Source organism: Thalassophryne amazonica, chromosome 23 (genome assembly GCF_902500255.1).
Source record: "Thalassophryne amazonica chromosome 23, fThaAma1.1, whole genome shotgun sequence".
Classification (NCBI taxonomy): Eukaryota; Metazoa; Chordata; class Actinopteri; order Batrachoidiformes; family Batrachoididae; genus Thalassophryne; species Thalassophryne amazonica.
The window spans coordinates 23,748,599-23,774,351 of NC_047125.1; the positions used below are offsets into that span (position 1 = coordinate 23,748,599).

At 40.4% G+C, this 25,753-nt stretch overlaps 1 protein-coding gene across 3 annotated transcripts in view; it reads right to left on the reverse strand.

Annotated features, from left to right (window-relative positions):
* The window catches only part of nlgn2a (neuroligin 2a), a 328,641-nt gene that overhangs the window by 122,596 nt on the left and 180,292 nt on the right, over nucleotides 1–25,753 (reverse strand). For all 3 annotated transcript variants that reach the window (XM_034164052.1, XM_034164051.1, XM_034164050.1), the window contains one exon: nucleotides 14,813–14,962. In XM_034164052.1, coding sequence (XP_034019943.1) covers nucleotides 14,813–14,933 — 121 coding nt within the window. In that variant the 5' untranslated portion in view covers nucleotides 14,934–14,962. The remainder of the gene's footprint in view (nucleotides 1–14,812; nucleotides 14,963–25,753) is intronic.

The window sequence follows — 25,753 nt, forward strand, 5'->3', positions numbered from 1 at the left end:
TTCTCCCTAGGGTTAGCAAAGTGCCGCTCGTTTAGGTCCGCTGATTACTAAAAAGGTTGGTTCCCCAGGATAGGTTGGTTAATTAGTCAATTAGCTCCAGCAGATTCCTGATGAGAAGCATTCACACATCCACAGAAGAGGAAACTGTGGAAATATTCACACTCTGTTCCGTACGATGGAAGAGGCAGAAGTTCCTCAGCCTCTTTATTCTTTACATAAAAAAAATTGAGAAAATATGGCTTTTATCATAACCCAACATATACAGCCCAGTTTCTTGAAATAGGTCGAGTGATGGACACCTGAACATAACCTCTATGGAGTAGGCAAGGAGGAGGCTGGTGAGGGTAGCCACCAAGTCACCCCTGACAACTCTGAAGGTGTTAAAGGCCTCCTGTGGCTGTGATTGGCAAAACTGCAGAGTAAAATTTCGCTGTTGCATCACTAGTTATGCAACATTTTGGTGATACCTGAAATTTTACCTCTTCATTTTGGCAGTGTTCATCGGATGAGGGTTGAAGATATTACATACATGAAACAAAGTTGCTTTTTTCAGTGATCTGGTGAATCAAAGTTCTCCAGATTTCAACCAGGTTCTCCTGCGTGCAAGATGACAGCATTCATTGTTTCTGAGTTATCCTGTTAACAAACAATGAGACAGGCCTTTTCATTTATCTATCGATTCAGTCACTGCATTTTTCAGGAAACATGCCGACACTTTTCCAAAAGCATGAGAAGGCAAGAACCAGAATATAGAGGCTTTCTTTGTGAAGGAAACTAGGTGGGTAAGAAAGGATGCTCTGTGGTTGAACATGCGGAGGAGGAGCAGGTGTAAGCTGGCGCTCTCACACCACTCACGGCATCTGTTAGTGGACCGGCAGGTTGGTGCGTGTGTGGCAAAGAATGAACAGATGAGTGAACTTTTCTCCTTCCACTGTCCCTGTACTATCATCTATTCCCTCTGACAACCTCTTTATCCCTCAGCAGGTTTGTGTTATTTTGCATGTACATGCACGTGGGTGTGTGCGTCAGGTGTCTGGTCATCTCTGCTTTTCCTCCGGTCAATCACAGGATCCTGTCCTTGATCTCACCCTTCCAAATTACTCAACCTTCATACTGCGGATGAGTACCTGCCTGCACATTTAAGGCGGGAAAAAAGAAGTGAACGTGTGAAATGAGAAAGACCTCACTGGTCCCAGGTGTTATACTGGATGTGCTAATAGAGTGATGACACCTGGGTGAACATGTGGAAAACTAAAGGTTACTGGAGATGGAGGGAAAAGAGGCCACGAAGCCCAGCTGTGGCCCACCACTGAGCCTCCTCCTGGGTGAATAATTAAAGGTCCAATAGCTGGAGCTTCAGCATGCCCTGGTGTCTCAGGGACAAAGGGGACAGAGTGACACGGCATTCATGGACTTTCCTAATACTGTAAAATAATGCTGATATTCATCAATGAAGACGGTTACAGCTGTTGTAAGTACAGAAAATAGTAAAGCCACAAGAAGACAATTTTCGCTTCTTCTGTACTGTAGTTAAAATGTCTTCCAAAAGATTTCTCAGCATTAGCAAGGAAAACCAGGTCCCATTTTCCTACAAAGAAAGAAACTGCTACAATATGTCAAAGCTTCCAACAGCAACTGTTTTGTACTGATTAGAAAGTTTGATGTCATATATATATATATATATATATATATATATATATATATATATATATATATATATATATATATAAACCATGTCCTTGAGACATGTCAGGCTGAGTACACTGAGAAAAGAGCATGTTTGAACCAACTTCAAAAAGTGTTACAATTTGTAAAAACCTGAATGAATTAAGTTGCTTGAACGTAAGTTTGAAAGTTAAATCAACTCTAAGTTCAAATAACTTAATTCATTCAGGTTTTTACAAATTGGAACACTTTTTAAAGTTGGTTCAAACATTCTCTTTTTTCAGTGTATGTATTACCTGAATAAGCAGCGGTGGCCTCGGTGACCACCAGACCTAAGGTTTAGCAAAGAAACTGACAATCAAACTAATTTCAAGCTACATATATTTTGAGTCAGAGACACTGGATCTGGATTGAGGGTCATGAGAGAAAAGTAAATGTTAAGGTCAAGTGAAACAATTTGAAACTTGGAGTCTTTAACAGTCCATGCTAACTTTAGTTGTTACTCAGTTCTGAGTAGCTGGTGAGTTTTAGTGTTTCTGACAGTGACCATGATATTAATGCTGGCTTTAATGTTCCATTAAAGCCTATAGAAACTTGCACATGGAAAATAATTTGACACCAATGGGTCATATGTGTTTATTGTAACATACAGCAAACAATGTACCCACTTATGCATGATTGATGACAGAGGATCTGGCGCCTTACAGTTTTAAACAGGAAGTAGCGCAGCATAATGGTGCCATATGTTGTTTACTGTTTAATGTATTGTGACTGCATGCAAAGAAAGCTCAAAGGCTGTGTTTGTTTTCATCCAAAAACACAATCATCCTTCCACAGCAGATTTCCCCACAAATGTTTTTTAATTTTCTTTGTTGCACTTGTGTTTGCGTTCACTAATGTGCCCATCTTTACGCGAATTAGTCTGAATGTACAAACATGTGGAACATTACGCCGGTTCCCAAACCAACTTTGCCATCCCTGTGGGAGAAGTGAGTCTCCCAGTTTGCCCCGTAATGTCGGGCGATGATTCAAATGGCTGTCATCCCTCTGTAATGATGATCCATCCCTGGCTATTACAGCCCATGGTTCCTCACTTACAAAGCAGATTGTATGACATGTGAAACATGCATCAGTATAATCTGGCCCATAAGTCAGGCTTTAAACAGTGCCCACAGTGAATCTTTGGGGTGGGAACAAAGATTAAATGAATGCAAGGATGAGCAGCCTGATAAACAAGGGAGGGAATGGAGAAAAACAACAAAAGAAGAAGAGGCAGCAGCACACAATCAATCCCTGCTCAGAGTTCAACCCAACTATGTTTAGTCCGAAGTTAAACCAGAATACCTATGGTACGTCACATACAACAGCATCATAATGAACAACAGGAGGCATGAAATACTGCACTGAGAAGTGACTTACAGCTGAGAGGTAGTACAGTCCAGAAAAAACTCCCAAAGTAATTACACAATGATTTTTTTTTTGTGCACTGAAATGTAAAGGTGCCAACGGTTTCAGGTCAGGATGCAAATGCCAGACTGCAGAGAGCAAAACCACAGCTGGAGGCTAACTTAGGGATGCGAGGCATTAGCTGTAAACACGTCTGGATTTGTCTCGAAAGAATGTGAAAGGTGTCGAAAGCATGCATTCAAATTTAACTGTCAGGCCGAAATACACTTAGACGACACTGTAATGTGGTCCCTGCAATCTGTTCGAATTTGATCTTAGAGACGAGGATCTGTCAAACTGTATTGATAAGATGGCAGTAATACAATGCCAGCTTGTGTTGTTGCCTTGAAATGTCAAACAAGGTGGACAACTCGGCAGTGAAGAAAGTAGCAATGTCATTAAAAGCAAAGATGAAGAAACCGTATGGTTAGTTCCACTACTTTTAAAAGGGTGGAAAAAGTACTACTTCTAAGTAGTACACAGACAGCTTCCTGCAAAATTGATGGAGAATTAATCAAAACTGTAGTGGCAGGAAGGACATCATATAACGTACAATACCATGAATTGCTTCATTGACTTCATTTCAAATGAAGATATGGCAACGCTGTTACATGGATCACTAAATTGACTGAAATGCACTTTTAACTGATCAATGGCTTGATTTTAAAGATTTATATTGGTTGAGTTCTGTTTGTTTTGCTAGTACTTCTGCATGTTCAGACTGCTGTAAAATTTCAAAGGTAGGCATTATAACAGATGTACCTATTTGAACTTTACACTTCGTTCACCACTTAATACTACTGTAAGAGAGTTTCAGAAAGGAAATTTTTTGCTGTGACATTTATCCTGTGCTAATAGCAGCTAGCTACTTCTTCTGGGCTTCTATTAGGCTGTGCTTTCTCCTACTGTATGTGTTGCTGCCCCTACTGGTGAACGACAGGTGAGCAGAAGCAGCGCCAACATGCTACAGCACAGTAGCAAAAACCTGAAGAACTTCATATTCATCTTACAATAAAAATGAACATCGACACTAAACAAACCCAGTAGTATTACTCCATAATTTACAGCATTATTCCTGAATCATATTGTAGCTTATGTACATAGATATGCATGTTTTATAAGCCTAGTATTTATGTTGCACTTGTGCAGTTTAAGTGATCCCTGTTGTTAACTTTTATCTGATGGTTTTGCCACCAATAAATGAAAATAAATGCACTTAGAGTGGAATATAGGTGGAATAATGAGGTCTACTAGGTTACATATTGAACCACCAAGATGGATTCTGAGCCAGGCTCAGCACTGAGCTTCAACATTTAAAAAAAACTAAACAAAAACGTGTGTCACTCAGTGTGAGATGAAAGCTATGTGACATGCAAAATCCTTCTCGGATAACCATAGGCTTTTTGTTATGATGACTCTTTCTCCATCTCCATCTGCCCTCTTTCTCAAAGTCACACTCTATACCTGCCTAATGCGTACATGAATGCATGCACACACACACACACACACACACACACACACACACACACACACACACACACACACACACACACACACACACACACACACACACACACACACACACACACACACACACACACACACACACACACCGCTTCCCTTCCACATGTAAGTCCCCCCTCTCTCTTCCCTCACACAGTCAAGAGGACTTTGCTCATCAATTCTGCTGGGGGTTGCTATGGAGACTGAGGACAGTGCGTGTGCGCCTTTGGGAGAGGTGTTCAGCCTGTGGGTCTTAATATCTTCTCTGGTCTTGTCAAGTCTTGTTTCGCACCAGTGTCTGATCTTGGGACTGCACATGCAGGGCCCTCTATGGAAGTGTTTTACTCCAAACTTCCCAAATACAAAGACACCAGCTGGAAGTTTCCCTCAAACGTGGCTCGGCATGACACACATACTGTACCATGCATGTGTGCGTGTGCAAAAAACGGCAGCGCACGGCACATGTAATTGTGCTGTAGATGAATGTCTGCACACTCAGAAGACTCTGCAGGTTTTATTTTTAGCATCACAGGCAAATGCATGCCCCCCCCAACCGCTCTCCTCCCCTTCTCCCGCTCTCTGCCCTCTATTTCATCTGTCTCCCACTGTCACTCTTCTCATCTCTCAGGATCTCTCACCCTATTCTCAAGCTGTGGATGCTGGCCACAATGTGTGCACGCACACACACACACACACACACACACACACACACACACACACACACACACACACACACACACACACACACACACACACACACACACACAATGCATGCTGCACAGGCGACATGAAATGAACGCGTTTGAGCCTTGCATCACCATGTTGCACCGCATCATCGTTAATGTCTAAATGAATGCTCGGTCTCGCTTTCGTCCCTTTGTTGTCTTGCAGGGCAGCGCCGGGATATAAAGAGCTCCGTCGGGGCTGAGGTGACGTATGTGTTGCAAGCATGCCTGTCGCTAAGGCGGCTAAGGCAAGGTCAAGCGCTCAGCGGCCCAATGAAGCTTTTCATTACATATTTAACTCGGCAGAATTCTCTGCAGAGCTGGTGAGAGACTCAGTGCTGCAACACGCTCTCCCTCCCGGTGGCACTTCGCCCACCGTCAGAAAGGTTTGCCTGTCAGAAGGCTGACAGGTAAATTTCCGTATCAGCATATGGATGGTGTCAGTGTGTTCTGCTGCGCGGATAACGCCACGGTGACTTGTATTTGCACGGCGCCTGAAGACCTGGAGATTCGACTGTTATATGAAGAGAGAAAAAGAAAGATCACATCTCTCAATCAACCAGACGGGGGGAAAAAAAGAGAGAGGGTTGATTTACATTCCTTCTGCTTCTGGTGTCACATCGCTTTCTTTCTGTGGTTGAGTTCTTTTTGTTTGTTTTTTTATGCGCTAACAGCAGACAAGGCCTATATCCAAGAGGCAAAACATGTGTCTTCATATGTTCCAGCAATTACAAATAATAGAAAGCTGCCAAATACGCAATATTTACAAGCAGAAAGCCTTGAACCTGTGAAATTCATGAACTACATAGTAAGATCACGTGGTCTGTCATAGGTGATTTTTTGCACTTACTGACACTGTCACACAGTTAATATGCAAATCTGGACATTACTGCAAAATGTGACCATGTGACCATTCCCTGCAGTGGGAGTACCCATGTGCCAAGTCTGGTTCGTGTGGGCTCAAGAGCTTCAGAGATATAGTGGAAATGTTCAGATGGACAGCCGTTGGTATGGTGTGCTCCACTAAATCCTGCACCGATACTTTGTTCAAGTACAACTCAAGTACAACCAGTGGAGAGCACAGCTAACCCAAATGTTAGCTTTGATATCCACTAATCCACTAACTAAAAAGTCAGCAGATATGCCGCTAAAGCTACCGCTAACTGCTAACTTTAACTATGTGAATTTATCTTTGGCTTTTTTTAAGACATAAAATTACACATGGAAAATGTTTAATAATCTAATAATACATTTACTTTGGCTTGACCTCGTGTTTCTCCATCTCCTTCGAGCTGATGTTTGTGAGCTTTGAGCGATGCGTCAATTTTGCTTATTAGTGTTGAAGGTCAAGAACATGTATGATTTTATGGTTTACAAACTTTTCTGACAGTTAAATGTGATTTTAAAAAAAAATGTTAGCTGAGCTAAAGCTTGCGAAACTAAATTTAGTGGAAGCTAATTGGTTGGCCAATTGTTTCAAAGTTAGCTTAAAACCTACTCCATGAATGAAAAGTTCACTAATTCACTGGTAGCTGATTATGTGAACTGTGCCCCTCCCCATTGGGCACAATGCACACATTGATGGAAGCATCATCTGTCTAATATGGGCCGTTTATCATAATGCACTGCACAAGGTTATTGGCAGGCGTGCACACAACTGGCGCTCATGCCTGTTAAAAATAAAGACTGTGCAGCAGAAAACATGGTTAAGGGCCCCTTCACACATAAGACATCTATACAGGACTGACTGTTCTTCTTGTAAACAGTACACAACCAAAATAGGAGTTGGACTATCAAGATATAAACTAGGGTTCAACTGAAGGTTCAGACTACCCGATCCACCCACCTGTAAATGGTCTCAGCCTCGACTTGGGGAGTAACCTGTGATGAAAGTACCTATGGTGAAAGTATCAAGTGTTTACCATGTAATTTCTGTGAGTTATGAGTATGTACTGTGCTCCACCATTCATAGTGGTGGAACACTGCACATATGTATTCAGATAATTTCACAAAGAATGAATGCAGAGATGAAGCGTGATGCAAAAAAAAGATGGTGTGATGGCAGTATTATGCTCCAGCTGTTTATTCTCATATGTTTTCAGTATTACAATCACACTGCAGTCCACTTGTTACAAGACTGAAGGTCGAGCTCAGTCTGACTTGAAAAACTTTGCAATAAAATCAAGACTTCTCCTCACAAATTACAACAAAATCAGCGGCAGGGTCACATACAAAGTAAAGATCTGCAGAGAGTCCATCGGGTTCGAGACTACCCCATCAAATGACAAGTTAAATTACAGCGAAAATTTATCAGACGTGTTGTTTAACGCACCAAACGGTATATTGTTAATCACAAAACATCACAAAAGACACGCCATTTTCTTTAAATGGTGGTTAGAAATGATACATCTAAAACTGATCATCTGAGAAAGAGAGAGAGAGAGAGAGAAGCAAAATTTGAGGCATCGTTAACAATTTTTATTAACCACACGGAGAGGAGAAGTAATGAGAGATGAGGCAATTTCTATCAGAAGCATTTTAGTAACAGTTATGAGACAATACAATCTTTCAGTGACAAAGATGAGGACTGTAACAGTAAATTAAAAGATGCTTCTGGCCGTTTGTACCTTTCTAGTTTAAATAATGTTTCCTTCCAGACGGTGCCTGGCTACAAGTTTTGTTTCATAGCATTTAAAGTTACACTAGCTTGCGTGTCATCATTTCAGGCAGTGAGAATAAATACCCCAATAAACTGGAACCTTGTGGTTAAGTAAAAATGTGCAGCCCAGAGAGTCACTGAAGGTAAACCGTTTTTGTATAAAATTCTTCTTTAATCAGCGTTTTATAGTTTTGACGTGGTTGAAATTTCACATTCAAGCTAATCACATTGATGCAGCATTTCATTCAAAAGTGTTGAGTATATAAACGAACATACATTTCAGGATTTTTTAGGGGGGGTCTGATCCTTGGGTTAGGGCTAGGGATACTTTAAGGCCCCCCCCCCTTTTGTTTTGGCACCGCAGGTTGAGATGATCAAAATTTTAAAAAAAGAAAAAAAAAAGCTTTTTCACAATATTCTTTTTTTTTTTTTTTAGATATACCTCTATTTTCTCTCACAATGGGAACTCAAGGAGTGAGAACAACAAAACTTCCCTAATCATGAACTGGGAAACAAACTAGAGAAAGTCCCTTTAATCTGTGCAACCGACAGATGAGTGCTGTATTAACTTTGTTTCTCATCTAACTGCTGTATTATTAATAATTCCTGCATTACTGGTCCCAGATCAGCATGTTGGGGATGGGGATGCTGAACACAGCCAGAGTCTTTGCAGTGAATCCACAGGGCCCTCATTGATATGCAACCCGCCACTAAACCACAAATGTACATTTCCAAACCCCCATACCGTTTTCTCTGCATGTCTGTCTCTGTCACAACAAAATGCCATCCATCACGCAGAACGCACAGGGTGAAAGATCACTCACATTTCTTCCAATCATGACCAATCTGCCGCGGATGGCTCCCGTATTTTGGAGAACAGCCACGGCTTTCTTGTTGCATACAAATGACAAAGTCTCTCGTGCAATCTGATTTCCCCTCAGATCACACAATGGGATGAGGCCGCCAGAGAGGAGGTGCTGAAGGGACGAAATGCAAGAAGAGCAACCAGAAGAGACGATGCGCAGATTAACACATACGGCAAAAAACAACAACAAAAAAGTAGAATTTGAATGATCCGAGAACTGCATTAAGCTCTCTGTAAACAATTCAGCAAAGCTGGTGATACTCCTGATTGGGTTCATCATCTTTGAAAACTCCACTTCTGCTTTGAGCAAAATGGATTTAAAGACTTAAATGCGATAATGGTGCTTATTCGAAGAGACTCAACAAGCTCACCAGGAGAGCTGGCTCTGTCCCGGGGGCTTGAGCTGGCGTCCGTGGTGGAGGTGTCGGAGAATAGGATGCTGAGGAAACTGCTCAGCATCATGGATAACACTTCCCACTCCCTGCATGCCACATTGACATCCTGTCAGAGCACCTTCAGCCACAGACTGAGACTACCGAGGTGCACAACAGAACGCCACAGGAGGTATTTCGTACCTGTGACTCTATAATTCCTCCCCCTTCTGCAGGATGAATACATAACGAACAGAGCTATTCAGAGTTATTCAGAGTAAATTTGTTGTACTTATTGTACAAAAAAACTCATCAGAGTACTGTTTCTGTACTTTGGTGAAATAATTTCCTTTGGGATAAATAAAGTTGGTCTTCTCTTATTCCTAGATACCGTAACATGCAGCAGATGAGAGTTTATGACGTTAGTTCATCACAGGTTACTCCCCAAGTCGAGGGTGGGACCATTTACAGGTGGGTGGATTGGGTAGGCTGAACCTTCAATTGAACCCTACTTTATATCGTTTTAGTCCAACTCCTATTTTGGTTGTGCACTATTTACAAGAAGCAGTCAGTCCTCTATAGATGTCTTGTCCAAGGACAGTGACAGATAGCGTGAGCAGGAATCAAAGCCAGGTCTCCATACTGGCAGGCGAGCTCCTTATCCACTGAGCTACGTGCTCTACAGTATGTCACTGAATACAGTACTATTTAACTACAACAAAAAACACATTTCTGAGTAAGTTGGTCTTGTAAGACAACACCTGAATGGATTAGTCGAGCGGTTTCCTGACAGCTATGTAACAGAGGTGCCGTAGACAACTTTGTTTTTATTTAACTAAAGTAAAAATGCTTACATCCTCAATAAAAGTGCATTGCAAAACAAACTGTTGAGTTAATTACATGCAAATGAAAATCTGCCACCTTTGCAAAAGCTGTGTAAGTGCTCAGACAGACAACAGAAAACAAGGTGTAAAAAAAAAACCCCAAAGAAAAACAAATTGAGTTAGCCCCTTTTGAAACGGCTTCCAGCAACCCACTCAGTTTTTGTCTAATGAAATATCTAATGCACTTAGGTTCCGTTAGTTAGCACCTACCTCCTTAGAGGTGGGTTCCGCCTCTCCAAGCTAAATTACTTGGTCTCGGCGGTGCAAGGCAGAGTGCTGCACACAGCCAAGGAGGAGAAGGTGAGTGTGTTTTCAGGGGAAAACAATGCGGCAGGTTCGTGCTGGAGAGCCGAGGTGACAGATGACTTATCAAAGTAAAATAACATAAAAAATCTGACTATGGCAGACACATGGCGCAGTGAGCAGACAGCGTCAACGGGTAAAGCCACTCTAACTACTGTCCAAAGCTCTTCCACTGGCTTATGTCTACAAGCAAACTGCTCAAACAATACCGCTGCTTCCTACAACAACAGTAGCAACAAAAAAAGATTCTTTTTACAAGCAAGCCATGCTCTTTGTGGAATGAATTATTCAGCATGGAAATGCACATCTTGAAATTGGAGGTGCAGGAAGAGGTCGCAAGGTTAAAATGAAGAATTGTTGGGTTCATTTTTGTCAGTATGAATAAATCAGTGTCTGCTTCATATGCTCCTCTTTTGATTTCTCTCTCCAAAAATGATTTTTACTGGAGTTACTGCCAACGTGGAACTACAGATCAAATGCATCATGAAGTAGACAAATAAATAATAATAATAATAATAATAATAATAATAAAAACAAGGCACTCACACCAATAAGAGGTCCCAAGTACAGGACAACATGACTGGTCTCTCAAAAGTTGTGAATAATTTTGTTTTCTCATTACCTGACTGAAGAAGAAATACAGAAAATAACATCTAGTATTCCAGGAATGTATGACCTGTACAAACACACTGTGATATATGGGAAAAAATGTTACATTTTGCAACAATCGATGTGGGTAAATATTAGCACCAACAAGTTATACAAATAATCTGAGTTGTGAAAAATCAATGACAGTTGTGGACATACGTTTACATACACCTTGGCTAAAAACTTTCAAACTCAATTTTCCCCAACTTCACATATCACATACAGTATTTAGTCATTACCCATCATGCAACATATCACTACACAATGGTGCATGTGTTCAAAATACGAGTTATTTTGTTCTTTCCTTGAGTCTTAGGATAGTTATATCCCTGAAAGATTTGGAATCAATGTAAATGCGATTCCAGTGATTTTGCATGCATGCTCCGTAATGCCACATTGCATCTTGGGTAATAACAAAATACTGACCGTTAAGCCAGTTAGAATGTCACCATTCCTTACATTGATGGAACTCCTTTAAAAAGGTTCTGGACATCTAATATGGTGTTAACTGGAGAACATCTGGCTATATTTAAAGGCATACTTGCAGAAACTGTGCCAAATAGCAAGGGGAAAACAAAAACAACGTAAAGAAAAAATAACCCAAGACTGAGAAATTTAGATTCCTGGCTTGCAGTTTGGTTGACAGCCTTTCACGGAGGTCACATTTCTATCTGTTACCTTCAGATTCATTCATTTCTTAATTGTGATCCTAGAGTTCTGTTGGACCTTTGGGACAAAGGTTTGTTTGTTTCCGGGTCACAATATGAGCTTCCTTCCTCAATAATAAAATGTTTGTGTGAACCTCTTGCTGTACAACTGAACTGGATTCTAGTGGATTTTTGAACAACGGCTTGTGCCTTTGTTCGTGGTACCATGAAACCATTTCAGGTGGTTCCACAGGAGGAAGCTAGCTTGTGGAGATCCAAATTTTGCTATAGACATACCTGAGATTTTTTTTTCCCCTCTGCTTTTAAACTCAATAAAGCACTAGTTTGTCTGAAAAACCCTTAAATACAACCAAAGGTTCCCCAATTATCCCCTAATAATTCCTTTAAATACCTTTGACTGACCAGGAACGGAAAATTGAGTTGGAAATGTTTTCAGCCCAGGTGTATGTAAACATATGTCCACAGCCTGTCCGCTATGATTTAAAGGTAACATCATTTTTGCTCATGAATAGTTAGATATTTTTTCTTAGCCTAGTGCTATTGAAAACACTGCTGAAAGAACATACCTATTTTGATAATCAAAAAAAGAAATCAAAAAAGAAAAAAATGTGCTGAACCAACACAATGAGCAAAAAAATTCTTCTACTTTTTGTCGATGATTCCATTAAGTTGCAACCTGAAAAACATTAATTAATTAATGCTTTATGGCTGCAGCGATAACCCCGCTGATGTTTGGTAGCCAAACAAAACGTAAAACTTGGTCAAATCTGTGGGGAGGCTGCAGTTTAAAGTCAAAGGCGCTCTGCGTGCCTGCGGGACCTTCACAACTCTGCACCTCAGTGAGTTTCTGCAGATGTGAGAGGCTTCACTGGATGTGGGGCTGAAAGAGGAACAGCTTATGGTAATGCAGGGTTTAGTAAAAAGAACACTGTTGTGTTTATACGCGGCTTATGCCAGCACAACGGGGCTCACTGAAAAAGTAAGTGCCATTGCGAATGGAAGCAATAAAGTGTGCACACCACCCAAAAGTAACCAGGATTAGCCTACAGGGGGCATTGTGAAGTAATCTGCAAATGTAATTCTCTGCATTATATCACTTAAAAATTTGCTTCTGGGGAAAAATGGCCACAAAAACTGTGGCGGTGATCAAGAAAACATTTTAGGCTGATTTCATGAGTAAACCTCATGTAGATCCATGATGAAGGAGTGGATTAACCTCTTGAAAAAGACGTGAAATGTGTGATGACACATTCTGTCTGCGCTTCACTGCGCTCACACTCAACAGTCAGCGAGCAGAGCTGATCCCATTCTCAGTGATGTGTTCCAAACATCACATCTGTCATTTTAGACATTTCATCAATGTTTCAACACCAGGCTGGTGAGTAGTTACACTGCAGTCTAGGTTTACACACCTACGAGTGACACAACATTCATGTGAACAGCAAAAACGCTGCACGCTTTATTGTGCTTCACGGAGTACATGTTAGGGGTCCGAGAGAGGCAGAAGTGTCTGGTTTATCAGTCTCTTCAATATGCTGAATGACAAACAATTGGACACTGGCTGGGAAAAACACTCAGGAAAAATAAAAGGAAGACATACAGCATGTGAGGTTTGGTGGACCATCGCCATAATCCACTAATGTGTCCGGTGTCTGAGAGTCGAACTGTGATTTTATTCCACAGCAGGAAAGTGGAGCAGAAGAAGAACAGTGGCAACCCTTCTATTGTGACTGATATGGCCAAAAATGACTTGAAATAGAAACAGAAACTAAGAGGAGGGCATAGCTAGTAAGGCCACTGGGAAGAAGGTTTTGCTGGATGTCTGCTGGACAGGTAGGACAACCCTCAGACAGGTCTGCTGTGCCAGCTGTCAAGACTAATATCAGTTACAGGCAGAGGATTTTTACTTGGTTTGGCAAACTGTGTCAGTTGGGAGGCAAATGTTTGACACACCTCACAGTGCGAGGACACTGCATGGAATACCTCCAAAATAAATACATTACCAGCAACAAAATTACCTGCAGTTTTGTAATAAACTGCAAAAATAAAGGTAGTTTAAAATAAGATTTTGATATGAAGTAAATTTTGTCAATTCTGCGCAAAGTCAAAGGAGACCACACCTTTAACCACCACTTGATGGCGACACTGTCTTGAGAGTTCAAAATAGAGCATGCTGAAGCAGATGTCAAAATGAAGGAGCACCCCCCCCCCCCCCAAAAAAAGTGCAATTTGGATGACTAAAGAACTAAAAATGTCATAACTTCTGCTTTTACTTGTATTTGACATTTCCAGGAGCAATACCTGGGAGAGCTGCCGCCGACATCAGGTACCTGGTCACAGACGATGATACAAGAAGGTCTGAGGTTAAAGAACGAGAAGTTGCTGACTTCATGCCTCAAATGTTAGTGATTCCTATTTGTCAACCACGACTACTGTACTGATTATGGATTTTGCAGTGCTCTGGAACATCAGGAGAGTTGTTGCTGAAGCTGATGCTATTAAGTGAGCGGGACCTCAGCCAAGAAATTAATGTTGCTAAAGTGTAGATTCATGTAATTATAGCGATTAAAGCTGAACTTAATGCCGAACTTTGGGGGCAGATGTGTTGGTACAAAAGTAAGATTTTTTTTAAAAAGGTACTGATATGCATTTTGGCAAACCCAACTTTCTCATAATAGGAAGGACAGGAACGCGGTCCTTTGAGTATAACGTCTGCAGAAAACAATTAGACAACAAGAATGCTTTGACTAAAATAATCAGCAAAGAAAACGTAAAACAAAGTGAGCGCTCATGATCAGTGCCTGCACTGGTTGTCATTAGATTGATGAATTCTATTGATGCCATCCATCACTGACGAAGGCAATTCAGAAAATAGAAAAGTCTGCAGGGAGAAATCGATCTTCTCATATAAGTGCTCAAACCAGTGCTTTTTGTCAGTGTATCAGTGGGGAGTGGTAAAAGCGTTGGTGTAAAATTTATCATTGTGACCTCTCATTTCTGCAGACATACAAATGTCCTTGTGCTGTACAGAAACTGTGTCTGAATATGTTTGTTAACATGATGTCGTCCGCTCACCCAGAACGCCAAGCCGGTAGTTCATGGTCACCACGATGACGTTGCCGTAGGCGGCTAGGACGCTGGCATCAAACATGTTCCCGGTGCCTTCCATGTACGAGCCTCCATGGATGAACAGCATCACTGGCTTCTTCCTGCGATCACGGATATCTAAACACAAAGAAGCAGGAAACAGAAAGTAAAAAGAAAAGTCAGTAAGTAGAAGTAGAACAATTCACCCAAAACAAACCGATAGACAGATCACTGAATCAATCTACAAACCGAAAGGTGGCTCAATTTTAATGCTATGAATTGGTTCAGTTAAGCTAGTTTCTCTGCCATGTCCGCTTTTACACACTTTGGAAAAAGGTGAAAAGTCAGTGCGAGGATCTTAATTGTGAAATCTGTGAGGTAAAAATTCTTACATGTACCAGTTTCAGCTCTATGTTTGGTTCACAATTTGTTAATATTATCATACTAGTTCTAAATGGGAAAGATATGACATGCTATGCTATGCTACAGCTGGCTTCTTCTTCTAGGTCTCTTCTAGGTTGGACTTTATGCTACTGTTTGTGGTGCTACATCCAGTGGTGAACAAAAGGTGAGCAGAGGTCGCACCAAAGTGCTGCAGCACAGTAGTAAAATACTGAAGAAGGATTGTATCATACTGCACCAAAGTGAAAAGTTGCACAACAAAGTATAATTCCTGTAGTAACACTGTAGCCCAGGTATTTAGATATGCATTGTTTTATAAGGGAGAGATGCAAACCCTGAACAGGAAGTCATAGTTTTTGTTGATTACACATCTGCTTGAACATAATATACAGAGCAAACAGCAAACTTCTGGCTTGGTAAATCAAAACAAAAGCTGCTCTTCCAAATTAACTTGAAGTAATTTAGATTTGGGGAACATTCCAACAAGGAATCTAATCAAATGTCTTCTGATAAAGCAACAATGTAAAGTAAAATCCCTGCTTAATGTTGGACGATCTTTATTCCGCATTAAACATCAGGTCAACCAACTCTCTGTAACTCTCATGTATGACTGAAGAGCAAAAACAAGAGCTCACACAGTTAATTAATTAGAATTGTAAATGCACAAAAGTGTAAACCAAACAATATGCACAGTAGCTCTTATCCTGTGAGAGTTAAAAGCACCAGTGTCACAGTTCATCCTGAAAAGCTCTCTGCTGCACACAAGAGATGTGGTAAAGCCGCGTAAAAAGCCTCTCTGGTATGACATAAACTGAAAGAAAATTTAACAGCCATCAGGTGAAACACCCTGAGCGTGACACAAGGCGTTAAAGCAACACTTGCCACGAGCGCAGCTGAGGCTTGGCCTGAGCCACCAGTGGCAATGCCTCTGAACAGGCACAGATAGTAAAAAAGGCGACCGGCTCCTAATACATCATCTGCCAGGAATTTGCATAAAATTCCACCTTTTGTTTGGAACGTCCATGAATGCTAATTCAGACGGCTTTATCAACCTGTTCTTTCAAGGTCAATTCCCCCATCGGCCACGGCTCTGCAGACATAGTCACTATGCACATGCACAAATTGTCAATCCTGGCAGAAAATAATAAAAATATAAAACAAGATGATTGAGATCTTTATGAGAATGTGGATTACCTCGAGAATAGATGGCACAAAACTGTACTCACTAAAGCCAATTAATAAAAAATAAAAAAAAATAAAAAAACTTACAAAAATCTATCAAATTTGTGTAAAAAAAAAAAAAAATCACATTGGGATGATTTTGGCTTAACCAGATGATCATCATTAGCTGTCATTCTCTGAAGAATGAATTTGTAATTTTCTCTTTCTTGTCTTCCTTAGTTATGTTGAACAAGCACCGTACACGGTAGTACACTGACTGTAGATGCTGATTCACTTGTGTTTTATTAAGTTTCTACATCACAGGGGGCAAATAAATTCAAACATTTCAAACTACGTGATTCAAAACAGTTAAAACTATAACCAGGCTTCATTTAAAACAGCGTGTGATGAATAATTTTTCACACAGTCTTGGAAACAATGTTGCAGAACACGGACGCTGCACAGGTTTCAAAATGTTCCTGAACAGTGTTACGGGTTTGCCGTCACTAACTTGCAGTACCAACAAAACGTTTTGTTGTCATGCCCAGCCACACGTTCTATCCATGTGTCTGTTTTTACTTGCCCATTCTGTTGTATATTTCATCATGTTTTTGTCCATACAGTGGGACTCATGTTTCTACTTGCAGTTGCTAGCTTAACCTGTCAGCTGACCCTGAAACAGGGGTTACATGCAGGTAGACACAGTCACAGGATACTATACAGGCAAAACAAAGTTACTTTTCCAGTTGATCTGGTTCATAAAAGTTAATCACAGTCATCATCACTACTGACTTTTTTACCGTATCCACTGTGCAATCACTCAGTAAAAATTGGGAGAAGACAAAACAAAGCCACAAGATGGTAGCATTTATTGTTTTTGCTATTGGTTACACAAAACTAACTGTGATAGACTCTATCTAGTTAGACACTGTACTAACTATTACTACTACCTATATTTTTGACGTACAAGCCTTACAGTATTACTAGTGCAAGGTAAATGGAATGAGCCGTTTAAAGGAAGTTATGTGATTTTCGCACATTTTAAAAAGATACTTTTCAGCCAATCTCCATGAAATATTCTTGATGTGAGAAACCTAGTGTAATGGTTAATTGTATATAAATAAGAAGACCCCATTATACCTCACGCACTTTTGTTCTCAAATGGTTGGCTTACTCTGTGTCCCAAAAGTTAACACAAAGTCAATGTCTTATCTGGCTTTGTTTCTGTGGAATAATCTGCCAGCTAAGGTCAGATGGTCAAATTCTATAGACTTTTTTGAAACAAAACTTAAAACAATTTCACTGCGTTACCTACAGTACAAATTGTAACCCTTATTTTATTATTTTATTTTGGTGGCGGTACTGCACGTTACTATGTTAAAATTACAGATTTTTAACATATATTTGTTTTGTATACAGGTTTTTAAATCCTGTATGATTTTTTTCAGACATTTTATAAACATTTTCTAATTTTTAAAACTTTTTGCATTTGAACTGTTTTCATGTTGGGTAAGAACTTTGTAACTGTTGTTTGCAAAGCATTATATGAATAATTAACTATTATCATCAACAATCTTTTGTTGATCAGACTGTGGATACCACATCATTTCAGACTTAGGTTTCTGAACATTTTGATCAATTTCTCTGAAAGGGTGCAACTAATTGTCATGAAATTTAAACACACAGAGGGACACAGATTCTGGGTGAGCTCCTTAATTCTTTCATGTAGCAAATTTATTTTTCAAAATTTCTGTGATTTTGTCAAAAACAGTGATCTTGACAAAAGCCATATTACAAGACAGACAGACTTTCTTGTGCAAATCTGGAGAATGATTCAGATCTGTTACAGTTTTGATATCATTTTGTTAAGAGCTATTACTGAATTTGCCCAAGGTGTTAAAAAATAGGGATACAAATGTACACAAACAATGATGCCGTTTATGCAAAATGCAAAATATGAGGGTTATTCATTGTTGAGTGCAGGATGGTGTGGTGGCCAAATGGGTTCTGCACTTGTTTTTTGAGCAGAAGGCTCCCGGTTGAAGACCACCCTGCCCATTCTTCATGTAATGTGGAGTCGTGTAAAGAAGGGCACCCGGCATAAATGTGCTGTGGCAACCCAGAGTGGGGGAAAAAAAGAAGCCGAAGGGACTTACTTATTCACTGTCAACGACCCTTCTAGTTGCAACATGTCCATTTTTAAGAGTTAAAATATCTGCTCGTGTCACAGTGGAAAAGGAACTGTGCCCTCATCTGTTTTATTGGTGTTCCACCAGAGTACTGCAAACAGTACGGGGTAGTATTTATCCTCTCTTTTCAGTAAATCAGTGTGGGAGGGGAATGTTTCACACAATCCTTAGCTGTTGTTGTAGTTACAGTATATATGACCCATCTGTGGTCATTACAGTCTGTAGCCATGATTCTAAGCCAAGAGAGCTTGGTTAGACTTTATGGGCTCTACTTCGAGTCCGGCAGATAGTATTTGCTTTCATGCAGTGCTGCAAACCAACCACAAAAATGATTCATTTCATATATTCACTATGAACTGAAGGTCACTTATTAGCTTAGAAGTCCTTTAATAAAGAAATTGATTTGTAGAAATTGGTTATGCTTTAGACTGAAAATGAATGGGTGGATTTGTAGTCCAATACACAGGGGTTAAGTACTGCTTGCTAAAGACAGAAGTTACAGAAGGTACATCATTAAAAACAAGCCGGTTTGTTACCACCGGCTGGCTTGCTTTTTGGCAGGCTAACTCATAAATCTTTCAGGACAGCTTCACAATTCTCAACAAATAGAAAAAAAAAAAAAAAAACCCCAACACGTCTTGGCATTGATTGGGATATGGGGCATTCTTCAACACTTCAAAAAATTTCTCAAGAAAGTTTCAGCTGATACCGATGTAACTTGGGGAAAAGATCGAAATTGTCAAGCGGAAGAACGCACAAAATTGTACCATTCTGACAGAAAGCGTTTGGTGACGCTGAGATGCTTCAGCAGAAGCCTAATCCTGTAGCTCGGCGTGTGCGCAGGAAGGTTCCTGACGGGCTGTGGTTGCAACATGCGTGCCAGAAGCCTTTGCTAACATAATGCATGGTATACAAGACTCAGAACAAGAACAGTGGCAAAGCAGCAGCCCGGAAGAGAGTCAATGTGCACCATGAACACATGAATACAAACTGCAGCAAGGAAAGCGAGACGGCGGGTGAGAGACAGAGGGGCATTAGGGAGCGAGAGTCTGCCTTCCATTTGAAACCTACTTATACACACAAACTATAAGAGAGGGAAATTTACAGGCAGCTGCAATAGAGAGTCACTATGGCAACTGCTTTACTTCTACTTGTTTCCGCTCCTTCTCTCTCTCTCCCCCTCTCTTGCTGTCTCTCATTCACCCCGCGTGAGCCGTTCTCACGTGGACAAAGTGTCATTGACTGTTGCTGTGGCAACATATTGCACATGTGCATCTGTAACCCCCGCGATGCCCTTCACCGTGTCTCCACCTGAATCTCTTTCATTAGCAGCAAATGACCATGCGCGCCTATCGCCGCATTGTTCGCAAGATGATTGAGACTGACAGGCGGCAGCGTGGCGGTGGACAGAATGCAGATGCACTGATGTGCGCACACACCCAAACGCTCACTGAAGCGGGCTGTCACAGATGACCCGGAGACGTTGTGTCTATGGATCAGTTATAGAGCGACTTACTAGAGTGACATGCGCTCTCATTTTCTATCTTCTTCTTCTTTTGTTTCTCACGGCTGTCAAAACCAGTCGGTGAGTTAGCGTTCCGCACCCAGAGGTGGGTTGGCGGTTGAGCATCCAGGTTGGAGATCGACACATCTCATTAAATCCAAATGTGAGATTGAAGAAAGTTTCTCAATAGTGTCCTGTCATGTATCTCAAGAAAGACGCAAATTTACACAGCAAGGTCCTAAAGTTACTAATGAGATTGTTAACTCTCCTGGGGGAACATCCTGTGTTTGTATAATATTTATATCACATATTTTTAGAAGAGTTACTGTGTTCAAAATGTGTTTTCATACCAATAATACAGACGCTAACCTCATGTCCTAGATATCATGTACAATCAAGACAGTCTGGCTTGAGGAACTCTGTCCAGAATATACATGCAAAGCTTTAAATCCGACACATCCAGTAACAGATTTTTGGGCAGATGGTCAACACGTCCACACAGACATGAGCTGATGCTGCGTTCACACACTATATTTTCCAGGAGGGCCCTACTGATGATCCCGATCATGAGTATCAGCACCACATACTGCAAAGATGAAGATAAAACAGCATTTAAAAAGGTAAGCTGTAGTACAATGGGAAATACCACCAAAGAATTAGAAGGCACACTCATGTGACGAGCAAGCTGGTAATGTGAAGATTTAACTGAATTCATGTTGGCTTGATCACTTAAATAAATTATGAGATATTCACTGAAGCATTTTTTGTGTCACAAAAGTTAAAAAACAGCTGTGTTCCCCACATAGCCATGCTGCCATATCGAGGTTTGGGCAAGTAAAATATTGGCAGGTCTGATTTCAAAAATTTCAAGATGAAAGCTTTATAATTTGTGTTTTGTTTTTTTTTTGCAGCTGATTGGTTTAAATAAGGATATGGAAAGGAGCCAGCTGATCCTATATGGGTGCGAACGTATGTTCACAGTCATCCAAGGTACACATATTTAAGATCTATGGTTCAAATTTGGCTAAAGTCTTGTGAATTTTGTTGAAGCTATCATGGGCACAAGAATCAATCTTCTGTTCAGTAAAGTCAGTGAAACCTAATCATGCTTAAATTTGAGCTTATCAAACATATCCTCATTTTGGTGAAAATCTGATCAATTTTGTTCAAAATATTTTGGGCATAACAGCACATGCACAGACACATGCATGGACAGAGTGCAATTCTATATTCCCTCTTTTCCCTTATGGAGTTCGTAGGACAAAAATCCAAGTATTTATAAAGTAAATCCAAGATACATTCATTTTTTTCAATGATGTACTCTACATATATCCTAATACATGTTTTTTTAATTAGGTGACTTTAAATTCTCTCTCTGTGTGTGTAGGATAGGATGCGGGGTACTAAAATATAGAATGGGGTTGAGTTCCAAGTAAAGTAAGGCCCGATGGACTGGTGTTTCATCCAGAGGGAGTCGTAGACTTTTGTTCACATTGTAAGATCCAATCCAATCCAATCCACTTTATTTATATAGCACATTTAACAACAAAAACGTTCCAAAGTGCTGCACATACAGTAGAATCACGATAGATAAAACCCCAATAGTCAAGAAATAAAAGATGGTTAAGTAACAACCTGATGGGCCTCGGGCCTACTTCAATAGTTCTCATTTTAAGAGGGGTTAAAGATTACAGCGAAGGAAAATATCTGTTTGTAGTATCTCTTCACATTTTCACAACTGCCTGAAAATGATGATGCATGCCATTTTTGGAAAGTTTTTGCATTCTAATCTGAGCTGTGGCATATGTTGCTTTTGGGAGGTGAGGATGGACCGGCTGTCTGCCCAGATGGTTTACATCAAGGATCCGAGACACTTCCAGAAAGGTGTTGGATGTGGGGATGTGCAGGAACACAGTGTGCTTCCAGACCTGATTTTTATCTTTCTACTCCAGGAAATCATGCATTTATAAACGTAGCTTGCCCACAGTGATAACTATTACACCGATCTCCTGATTACTGGACTGTAAACACATTTTGTGCACTCTCCCTCACATAACTACTGCACAGTATGTAGTTCCAAATTATGTCAGTTGAGTGAGACAGAATGACAGGATCATTTTTTTTAATGTGCCATGGAGGAATGACACAAACCTCAACTAACATTTTTTGCTCTGCCAAGGAGGTTATGTTTTCGCCCACAACTACAGGGTTTTAAGTGATTTCATGACAAGTAGTGCAAAGGTTTGGTTTGGCCTCAAACAGCTAACATTACATTTTGGGCAGGATTTGGACAAAGCATTAAATCCACTGCAGTGTAAAATGATTTTGAACATTTTGTTTTAAAGCTTGGAGGAAATGTGCTTTCCTTTCTACCATTTAGAATCTATAGCTAGTTAGGCTGTTGATGTTGTGGCGTCACATTCATTGACATCTGTGGGTAATGGAGGTCTGAACGTCATGGGACTCTGATTTCATCACGCCACCCACTGGCAGGAAAACTAGAATGTTGAGCTAATGGAATCGAACGGACCCAACATCGATTTCCAAGCTGTCAAGTGCAGTCCACGTTTTAATTCAAAAGCTATTGAATGCAATATAATAAAAAACAAAATTTGTCACAGACCCTCCAAAAGACCATAAAGTCTCCAAAACATATTTTTCATGATGGTTTTCAGAGCTAAAACAAAACTAACCAAAAAAAAAAAGCAGCTAGAAACTCAGAAAAGCTCTCTGTTTGAATGTATTGAGGCTTATTTGAGGTCTGTTTTGGAGATTTGTAGTGTATTTTCAATACCTTTGTAATTTGTGTTGATGTTGTAAAGCAATCTGAAATAGCTGATCAGAAAGTATCCTGGAGAGTTCAAGTAGACTAAGTCTGTAATGTAACTGCTTGGAACTGCTCAAACTGTACTGAACAAAAATATAAATGCAACACAATTAAAAGACCACTCTAAAATGTGCAGTTTTGCTTTACTGGGGGGGTTTAGGGGGGTCAGAAAACTAGTCAGTATCTGGTGTGACCAGCATTTGCTTCACGCAGTGCAACACATCTCCTTCGCATAGAGTTGATCACCAGCCAGACGCTATTGAATGTGACCATTTGCCCACTCAAGAGACCCCGATGAGGATGACAAGCATGCAGATGAGCTTCCCTGAGACAGTTTCTGACAGTTTGTGTAGAAATTCTTTGGTTCTGCAAAACGATTGCTGCAGCAGCTGTCCACGTGGCTGTTTTCAGACAATCTTGGAGGTGAACATGCTGGATGTGGAGGTCCTGGGCTGGTGTAGTTACAGACGGTCTGCAGTTGTGAGGCCGGATTGATGCACTGCAGAATTCTCTGAAACGCCTTTGGCGACGGCTTATGGTAGGGAAGTGAACATTCAATTGACATGCAGCAGCTCTGGTGGACATTCCTGCAGTCAGCATGCCAACTGCACGCTCCATCAAAACTAGTGACATCTGTGGCATTGTGTTGTGTGATAAAACTGCTCATTTTAGAGTGGCCTTTTATTGTGGCCAGCCTAAGGCACACCTGTGCAATAATTATGCTGTCTAATCAGCATCTTGATATGCCACACCTGTGAGGTGGGATGGATCATCTCGGCAAAGGAGAAGTGCTCACTAACACAGATTTAGACAGATTTGTTAATAATGTTTGAGAGAAATAGGTCTTTTGTGTGTATAGAAATTATTTTTTAAATCTTTGAGTTCAGCTCATGAAAAATGGGAGCATAAACAAAAGTGTTGCATTTCTATTTTTTGTTCAGTAGTTTGCATTAAATCACTATTATTTTAATCAAATGGTGACTATGATGGACAGTGCATCGGTATAGAAATCCACATCTATTAGATTTTTGTCATTTTTGATCTGCCCCTTTTTTCAAAAATTGCACATCTACATTTATTTGGACTGTTGAAAGAAGCTGGCAACAGTCTGTGAAAATCACTCAAATTCCATGCGGAAATACTGCTGAGTGAACTTTCAAGAAAGCAGGTGTGCTTCACTATTGACAAATGTTTGTTTTTTTTGGGATGAGAGCAGTCTTGTTCTATTTTAGTGAAATGCATCTAACATATGACTTAATTACTTTGGCGAGATGAACAAAGCGCAGAACAAAGAGCCCAGGTATGATTGTCACCACACATGAGAAACTCAAAAAGCTCAAGACAAATCAGAAGCAATTCACTCAGAAGTACAACTGAAAAGGTGAAGAAAAAAAAGACACTGAAAGAAACACAAACAAGGACAAAGTGAGATGGCAGAGAGTATCTGAGGGATGGTTCCCTGAGGAGCTTAGCATGGCTGCTGATCCTTTCAAGTACAACGGAGACAATGAGACGATTAGGCCTAAACTTGTGTTGAGTGTTCCAGTTTAGCATGCCGCCCACCAATGCCATCAGAGACATCACGCTCTCCTGCAGTGTTGTAGTGCTTTAATGCTTGGCATTGGAATTAAGGCCCCTTTTTTCAAGCTCTGGTCTCAACCTTCATCACAGACATCTTGGGCTTGGCATTTAAAAGCCTTGATTAGCTCAAGAAAATTCACAGCATTTTTTTATTGCAGGTTATTTATATCACGTACATTTTGAAATAGTTTGGTTGCTTTGTGCGATGACGTCCCATTACAAAGCTAATGTAGCTTTTATAAATGTAACAGGCCTAGACAATAAAACCTGCACAATACAGGATACTCCTTTAACTGGAAACTACTTTTTTTTAAAGATCCTTCATGTTTCACTATGTATTAGAAATAAATCTATGTTCTTTGACTTGATCTCCATATTTGTACAATCCATTTATCTTTTTTTAAATACCTTGCTCTTTGCCTTGAGGTTTCAAGACTTGGACTTGGGGGTCAAAGTCTTGACTTTGGTCATCAAAGCCTTGGCATGGTTGTATTTAAGCCAACACCTTGGACTTGGCCTTGAGAGAAGAATCTGCATGTGTTGCTACTGAGTCCACTTTATGAAAACTGAAGTTTGTGCTCAGGAAGCACAGACAAATTGAGCCTCATGAGAGAATACGGACTGGTCTATGCTGGTAAGTAGTAAAAGGTGAACACTGAGGTGAAAAAACATGATTAATAATGGAAGAGCGTTTTTCTTCAAAAAAAAACTTGAGCTTCTATGAATGAATAACATCAAGCTCACACCGCAAGCTCACACACTAAATTCTCTGAGAAACAAGCGTGGAGGTGGTGAAATGCACACGCCATTTAAAAAGCACTGTTCTTTTAAAAATGGCAACGGGTGCTTGAGCCTGCCAAGATACCATCTCAGCCATAATTAAAAGCTCAGGTGGCTCAGGTGGAGGTGAGCTGTGGAATAATGCGACTAATAGCATATAGGATCTCAGCATTTCCATGTTTCTTATATACTGTAGTGTTGAATTAGTGTGATTTAGTCTCAGCAACATTTTTACTGTGGGCTGCTGTGGGTTGCACATGGATGCATGGATGTGAAGTTGAGATAATTATGGACGTTTTATGTTGAGTTTCTGAGTTTTTATAGTAAAATGCCTGAAGAATACAATGAACTGTCATCTGCAAATACACTGTTTTTTTTGTTTTGTTTTTTTTAACAGGAAATTATAGATTGGTGAAGTTCCTTGCAATTAGAAGGGCAAGCATAAGATTAATACTGCCATTTTAGTGTCAGTGAAGGGGCCCGCA